We start from the raw sequence: 8,236 nt of genomic DNA, 5'->3' as shown, positions 1-8,236 counted from the left end.
TGTGTGTGTGTGTGTGTGTGTGTGTGTGTGGTGGTGGTGGTGGTGGTGGTGGTGGTGCGTGAATCTTAAAACCCAATTCCTCTGGTCAACATTGATTGGTCCAGCCATTGACACGTGACCACAGTCTGGCCAATCAAGATCCTTCCTAGAGCTTGTTGTGGCTGCTGGCACACAGGGACAAGTAGGAAGCAGAGTGTGTCTTCCCATGAATTGATGGGGTAAACTCCTTGCCTGAGTAGGGACTAAGTTGTTTTCTTCTATTGCCTAAAACACTTGTCTCGGAGGCTGGAGAGATGGCTCAGAGGAGAGGAGCACTTCCTGTTCTTCCAGAGGTCCTGAGTTCAGTTCCCACCATGATAGCTCTCAAAAACATCTATAATGAGATCTGATGCCCTTTCCTGGCATGGAGGCATACATGCAGATAGACCAGTGTATATATAATGAATAAATAAATCTTTAAAAAACAAAACAAACAAAACGAAACCACTTGTTTCTCCACCTCGACCCAGGAGCTGCCCTTCCCCTCTGGATGAGCAGTAGCTCTTAGGAACCCTCTCCTTAGCCACCATATTCCTTGCTGGGGAGACACATCTTGCTCACCTCCCTCCCTCCTCAATTCCAGCCCTCTGGGCTTCTGGGAGAGCTTGCTATGGCAGCCACATGATGTCCCCAACTTACGCAGGCTGCCTCCCTCACTTGCTCACACAGGCGCTTGGCAGGGATGAGGAAATCCAGAAGGAAGCTCAGCCCGTCTCCCCCGAAATCAGAGTCCAGTAGCCGGAACACCTGACCCAGAACAGTAGGGGCGGTGGCTTCAAACGGTGGGTAGAGCCCAGCCAGGGCCTGCTGGATGGCCATGTCGAGGGCCGAAGCATCCTGCTGGGGACAACAGGGAGGAAGAGCGGTTACAGAAGCAGTGAGAGAAGGAGCAGTGACCAGTCCTGTGCCCTTCAGGACCCCTGTGAGTGCGACCTTGCTGACTCCACTGGCCGGGGACAGTCCCTCGCTTCACTTAGCCTAACTCAGGAACTCAAGTCTGTACCTTCCTGCCTCTGCCCAGTGACAGCCCCACAGCCCAACCAGCAGTATGCCCCCTGAAGCTGCCTTCTTGATTCCCTCACCCCCAGGAGCCCTCAGCCATGTCACACTCAGTGGTCTCTCTCTTTCTAGCTCACCCACCTGTGACTCCTCCCCTGCCTAGTTCTATCACCAATTCCACACAACCACCTTCTCTGCCTCCCCAATCTCTGGTCTTCTATACTCTAGTCTTCCTCAACATCCCTCAAGGGCTCCCCCTGGCTTCAGGACGTATCTAGCGCTGTGCTTGACGCCAGCCTGCCTCAACCCTGCTGCCTCTGTCTGTGCTTCCAACATGGCACGGGAGTCTCACCGCCAGCCTTTGCCAGGCTTGTCCCTTCTTCCAGAACACCTATCTGCCTCGTTCTCTCTCACCTCACCTGGCAACTCCTTCTTTTTTTAACCTCAAGACTCAGGCCAGCTCTTGCCTGTTCTGGAAGTTACTCTATGACTTTACACCTGCCTCCATCCAGTCAAGTGTCCTCTCCTCTCGTATCTTATCAGAGAAGTTCCCACACTGACTTCTGGCCCCCAAAGGGTGAGTGGGGCAGAAAGGACCGGCCCCAAAGGTGCCTGCATTCCAATCTCCACAGTCTGTGAACACAGGCAGAGGGGACTGAAGGCAATAAAACAAACTCTGAGGCAGGGGAGAAGCTATGTCTCACACTCAACCAGATTCCAAAGCCAGGGGTGCGAGACAGAGGCCCCATCCTTCCTGTCTGTAGTTCATTCAGAGCAGGCCACCTCCATGTTGGCAGAATAAGTGAAGGCATGAAAGAATTCTTGCCTACAGCTGAACTCTGAAGGACAGTGGGTTGGGTGGGAATGGGAGGTCACTCCCAAGAGCTGGAGGAGGGATCCTTTGTGTGGCAGAACAGGGAGGGGTTTACTGCTGGTCTCCCTAGTGCCCCAGCCTCACCCACCCGCCAACCCGTTTCCATTGACATAGTCTGAATGAGAACGATCCCACAGGCTCATATGTTTGAATACTCAGTCCCCAGTTGGTGGAACTCCTTGAGAAGGATTAGGAGGTGTGGCCTTGTTGGAGGAGGTGTATCACTGGGGATGGTATTTGAGGTTTCAACAGTTAAAGCCACTCCCAGTTAGCACTCTCTGCCTTGTGCCTGTAGATAAGACACAAACTCTCAGCTACTATTCCAGCATTACTGCCTGTAGCCTCGCTCCCCGCCATGATGGTGTATACTCTAATCCTCCCGAACTGTAAGTCTCAAAGAAACCCTTTCTCCTATACGTTGCCTTCATCGTGATGTCTTTTTTTTAATATTTATTTTATTTATTATGTATACAATATTCTGTCTGTGGCGCAGGCCAGAAGAGGGCACCAGACCTCATTACAGATGGTTGTGAGCCACCATGTGATTGCTGGGAATTGAACTCAGGACCTTTGGAAGAGCAGGCAATGCTCTTAACCTCTGAGCCATCTCTCCAGCCCCCATCGTGATGTCTTTATAGCACAATAAATGTGGCTAAGACACCCACCAACCTGGAGACAGGGAGAGAAAGAGATCACAAATGCCATCCCAGGCCATAAACACAGTAAGTCTGCTGGGCCTGCATCCCTTTATGCATGTGCCCCACTGCACCCTGCCCAGGCTAGGACACCAGCGCACCTGGCTTCTGCCTCCTTGTGTGGCCTTGACTAGGGACCTGTTCTCTCTCTGGGCCCCATCCCTAGCTGTGCTGTTTGCTTTGTTTCTGGAAATGTCATTACTCGTGATATTCAGCATCTGTACTATGAAAACTGCTGGTTTTGTTTTATCATATATACCCACTCAGCAGAAAGGTACTGTCTTAGGGTTATTATTGCTGTGAAGAGACACCATGACCATGGCAACTCTTTTTTTTTTTAAATGATTTTTTTAAATTTTTTAAAATTTCATTTTACATTCCAACCACATCTCTCCCTTCCACCCCTCCTCCTGCTCCCCTCACTTCCCCCCTGCAACCCACTCCCATCCATTCCTCCCAAAGGGTAAGTGCTCCCATGGGGAGTCAACAAATCCTGGCTCACTAAGTTAAGGGAGAACCAAGCTCCTCCTCCCTGCATTAAGGCTGAGCATGGCATCCCACAATAGGAAATGGGCTCCTACAAGCTAACTCAGCACCAGGAAAAGATCCTGGTCCCACTACCAGGGGCCCCTCAGACAGAACAAGCTGCACAACTGTCTCCCACAAGCAGAGGGTCTAGCTCAGTGTCTTGGAGGCTCCACAATTGTCAGTCTAGAGTTCATGAGTTTCCATGAGCTTGGTTCAGCTGTCTCTGTAGATTTCCCTTCCATGATCTTGACCTCCCTTGCTCATATATTCCCTCCTCCCACTCCTTGACTGGATTGCCAGAGCTCAGCCTGGTGCTTGGTTGTGGATCTCTGCATCTGGTTCCATCAGTTACTGGCTGAAGGTTCTATGATGACAACTAGGGTATTTACCAATCTGATTACAGGGGAAGGCCAGTTCAGGCACCCTCTTCACTATTGCTAGAACTCTTAGTTGGGGTCATCTTTGTGGATTCCTGGAATTTCCCTGGCACCAGGCTTCTCCCTAACCCCATAAAGTCTCTCCCTATCAAGATATCTTTTCATTGCTTTCCCTGCCTGACCATCCTGTGTCCCCAAGGCAACTCTTACAAAGGAAAATATTTATTTATTTATTTGTTTGTTTATTTATTTATTTATTTATTTATTTTTGATGTTTGAGACAGGGTTTCTCTGTAGCTTTGGAGCCTGTCCTGGAAAATATTTAATTGGGGCTGACTTACAGTTTAGAGGTTTAGTCTATTATCATCATGGCAGGACATAGTAGTTATATAGGCAGACATGGTGTTGGAGAAGGAGCAGAGGGGTCTACGTCTTGATCCAGAAACAGCAGGAAGAGACTGCCATGCTGGGTGTGGCTTGAGTATATATGAGACCTCAAAGTCCTCCTCCACAGTGACACACTTCCTCCAACCAGGCCATATGTGCTTCAGACAAGGCCACACCTCCTAATAGTGCCACTCCCTATGGGCCAAGCATTCAAACACATGAGTCTCTGGGGGCCATACCTATTCAAACCACCAAAGGTACATAATTGTGTTCCTATCTTAAAAGTAAATGGGGAGAGAGAGAGAGACAGAGAGACAGAAAGAGAGAGAGCAGGAGAGATCCTAAACTCATGGTCTCCTGCTCAATGTGACATACAATGATACTACTGCTAAGCCTGGGCACTCCATCTTCCTGGTAAAGAGTGAGAGCCAACCTTGCCCAGGGTCTTAGGGAGAAAGAGACAGAGTGTGAATCCAGTCCAGACCCAAGGCAACAAAGACAGCTCACTCTCCCCTCCCCCTCTTCATGCTGTCCCCCGCCTCTGACTTCCCGCTTAGTCTGGGATCCACTCCTTTCAGAGTGGTCTGTCCTGGATTCTGGTTGTGCCTAAAGAAACCACAAGAAGGAAGGCAAGGCTTGCCCGCTGAGCCAGCCCTGGCTTGCACAGGCTGCTGGCGTTTGCCGCACACTTTAGCCATCTTCAGAGGTGGCTGGAGGGTGGGAAATTGCGACAAGTGGACAGGCTACACTCTTGACTCACTTCCTACCAGAGACTCAGAACTGTCCAAGAATTCAGGAAGAACATGGTAGAAAGGCCCCAGAGGCTTCAAGAAGGAATGTTGGCCCCTTGCCATCACAAACGAGCTGAGCAGCCCAGCCCTGGACCACAGGAGTCCAAGTGCTGCTGCCAGACTCGAAGTGATTGCTGTGAAACTTGATAGACACGCTTCCATTCCTTCCCAGTAAGGCAGCCATGACTCCTCGCAGGAGCCAGTCTCAGATGGGTGCCGAAAAGGAAGGAGGCAGGACCAGCTCCCTTTGCAACAGGGGCCAGGGAAAGAGCCAAGTACACTAGTCAGGGGAAAACATATGAAACGGAGCCCAGTTTCCTTTTTGAAGAGCTGGGTTGGAACCCAGGGTCTGTGCATGCGAGGTAAGGTGTAGCCCCTGACCTTCCCCGCTGAGCCATGCTTCCAGCCTTTGGTCTTTTGAGACAGGTTCTCACCAGAAGCTAAGGCTAACCTCAAACTTATTATGCAGCCCAGGCTGGCCTCCAATTCCTACCTCTGCCTCAGAAGCACAGAGACTACAGGTATGCATGCTGCTATGGGCTGTACGCTTCTACCTGAGGCTCTTTGCAGTGAACTTTCATCATCCTATAGGTGAATTTTGTCAAGAAAAATCGGCAAGCACACTGCACAGATGAATGCATTTTTACCTATGCACCAATCCTTGCAGCCATTACTCAGCTCAGTATACAAGAGTTCTGTCACCCCACAAAGTTGTCTCTCTCCTAGCCAACTGCCCCCCTTCTAAAACTGGGCTTCTATTACAATGTACAATGTTTTTAAAGAAAATTTTCCATACAGTATGGCCCACAGAATGTGAGCAGGTCCAGACAAAGCTCAAGCAGGCATTAAGCAAAGTTGCCCTGAGGGCAGCAAGGGGCAGGGGCCTCACATGGCAGCCTTTTAATTTTCTTCTGAGCTTGCTACATTTTCCAAACATTCTGGAAACAGTGAGTGTAGCTTTTATAACCAGGGGGAAAACATCAAAGTGTGATCGTGTGCTTTTAAGGCTGGCTCCTTTTTCAAATGATCTCTCCAGATGTTAGCTGGGCCTTCTGAGATGTGGGCTGGGCTGCCTCGAAGGTCCAGATCTTTCCACTGACTCCGCAGGGCCAAGATTCTAGTCTCATTTGGCTGGGCTGCTTCCCCCTCCTCCTGGGCAGGCAGAGGAGTAGGAAGGGCTGGTGTGGGCAGGGTCCTAGAGCCACCTGTAGCTTCCCTTCCTCTTGTCTGTGGGAAGGCAGAGCTGCGGCTTGGGGGTGGGGAGCACTCACCTACTGTGTACAGGCCTGGGTTCACCACAGATGAAGAAGGAAAAGGCTAGGAGAGGTGAGACACTGACTATGCCAGGTGACTTTGGCCACAGTTTCCCCACCTGTCAAAGGGAGGCACAGGAGCGCTCGTACCTCCTCAGAGAATTTTCTTGGCGCAATTGACTATGCGGTTAAGGCAGAAACTCAGAACTTCTAGAAGAGCAGAGAACCAGTGTCTGCTGTGTGCTCAGGCACACACCGGCATCTACATCACACCTGCTCCCCAAGGCTCAGACCATCATGAAAGATGAGGCAGAAAGATTTTAAGAGTCGTGGGTCTGAGATGACCAGCTGGCTTTAGAGTCTCAGCCTAGACAAGTTCCAGAGCATCCTCAGAACTGCTGGGGAGGATGGAAGCTCCTGGACAGGACAGGGTATCGGCACTCATGAACTCCCAGCAGCCGTGGTCACCCGCACAAGACCCGCACAAGATCAAGCCTGCCACATTGCAGCATGGAGCAGGAGAGGCCCATGAGCCTTCCCTCCCCCTGCTGAAGGGGAGCTATTGACAGGTGGTGGCTTCGGCAAGGGGCAGAGTCCATTCCCTTGAGGACGTAGCCCCTGGGAGAGTGACCAATCTCCAGTGGACGGCCCCACACCGTGAGTATACAGGCAGCACAAATTGGACTCCATGGGTTATTAGAAGAAAATCAACATAGGATACAGAGTTCAGAGGGAGTGGGACATGGAGGACGGGCCTGGAAAGAGTTGGGGAGAAAGTGAAGGTGATCATATATGCTCAAAATACATTATATACGTTCATGAAATTCTCAAAGAATTAATAAAAGTGTTTTGGATTTTGGTTTGGTTTTTTCTATTTATTTATTTATTTTAATGCACTGGGCATATCTATTCTATGGCTGTTCTAGAATTCTCCATGTAACTTTGCTCCAGAAGGTATGGAGTAAGGTTGTGGTTTCTAAGTAGTCTAATGGTCAGGTGCTGGGAAGTTTCAAAGGCCAGGCCCTGTCCCATGTCCTGCTACTGCCCGGGAGAGCCTAAGGAGAGGGTTTGCTGGTGATACAGACACAGAAGCAGGTGAATGAGAGGAGGAACACCCACAGACCCTCACTGAAGACCCCCGACCACCCACCTCGGAGGAACAATGGGCCTGGGACACCGAGTGAAGTGTCCCTGAGGCCCCGCCTTGCCTGATCTACTGAGAATTCAGCCAGTCCCAGTGTTTTGAAGGTTGGCCAAGGCAAACACAGCTGTGGGCCAGCTGCTGCCCAGCAGGTGTCAGGCTGCGACCTCCAGTTCCTGGGACTCTCCTCTTGAACTTGTCTAGGCTGAGGTCCCAAAGTCAGCTTCGTGGCTGCCCGGAAAGTTCCTGCTTACATCCAACTCAAATTGCTTGCGCTTTTTGTCTGTGTGTGGGTGGATGGAGGCTGGAGTGGGACTCCGGCTCTTTCTTTATAAACAAACTTTCAAAACTGGAAGAACAGCCCAGATACAGTGAACCAGGACAGGAGTGGGTGTCAAAAGAGCTGCATTCAGCTCCAGCTCAGTCATGTGGCATCCAGGAAATTGTTTCTGCTTCTCTGAGCTCTCCCTAGTCTTATGTGTGTCCCTGTCTCTCTCTTGTGCCTCTGTCCTGGGGCACAACTTCTCACTAAGTCATAAGATAACACAGTTGGTCCCTAGGACTGTCTCTGAGTTGCCCAGAGCAAGCCTTCAGGGTGTAGCCTGTGCTAAATCCATTCCATGCGTGATTTGTGTGGTCGTTCTGACAATTCCGTGGGTGGGGCATCATATCCCCATTTTACAAGTTAATGCTGTCCTAGTCAGTGAACAGGAGCATCTCCTGAGGCTGCCTGTAGACTGTACACAGAGCTCCAGCTGTGGCCCCCAACAGCATCAGGTGACTCCTTATTGCTTCAGCAACTGGTCAGCCTAGAGCACAGGGCTTCTCTTCTACCTTCCCTGCTTCCTAAACAAACCTTCCCCCATCAGGGCTTCCCTTCATTCAAATGCCCCATGTGCAAGGTTTTCTTGTCATGTTCATGCACCTGGATTTGTTATTCACTTAATATTTATTCTTCATTATTTAATGTTTGATTTTTCTTCCCATCCATTTTCAGAGTAAACCTTATTTATTGTCCTGTGTTTGTGGCATTGAAATCATTCCATAAAAATTTCCTCTAAGTGCTGCCTCATTGAGCCTATGGCATCCCCTCCTGAGCACGCGCTGTCTCTGCTTGCCCTGCATCCTCTCTGCTCACACTGCACCCTCTCT

General features: G+C 50.3%; 1 protein-coding gene across 1 annotated transcript in view; it reads right to left on the bottom strand.

The window, feature by feature from the left end:
• Positions 1-8,236, bottom strand: part of Kiaa1755 (KIAA1755 ortholog) — a 37,882-nt gene that overhangs the window by 25,674 nt on the left and 3,972 nt on the right. Inside the window, exon 2 of the mRNA XM_013352102.2 lies at positions 679-876. Within this exon, the coding sequence (XP_013207556.1) occupies positions 679-876 (198 nt within the window). The remainder of the gene's footprint in view (positions 1-678; positions 877-8,236) is intronic.

Source organism: Microtus ochrogaster, linkage group LG8 (genome assembly GCF_000317375.1).
Source record: "Microtus ochrogaster isolate Prairie Vole_2 linkage group LG8, MicOch1.0, whole genome shotgun sequence".
Classification (NCBI taxonomy): domain Eukaryota; kingdom Metazoa; phylum Chordata; class Mammalia; order Rodentia; family Cricetidae; genus Microtus; species Microtus ochrogaster.
This window is presented reverse-complemented; position numbering and strand designations above follow the sequence as displayed.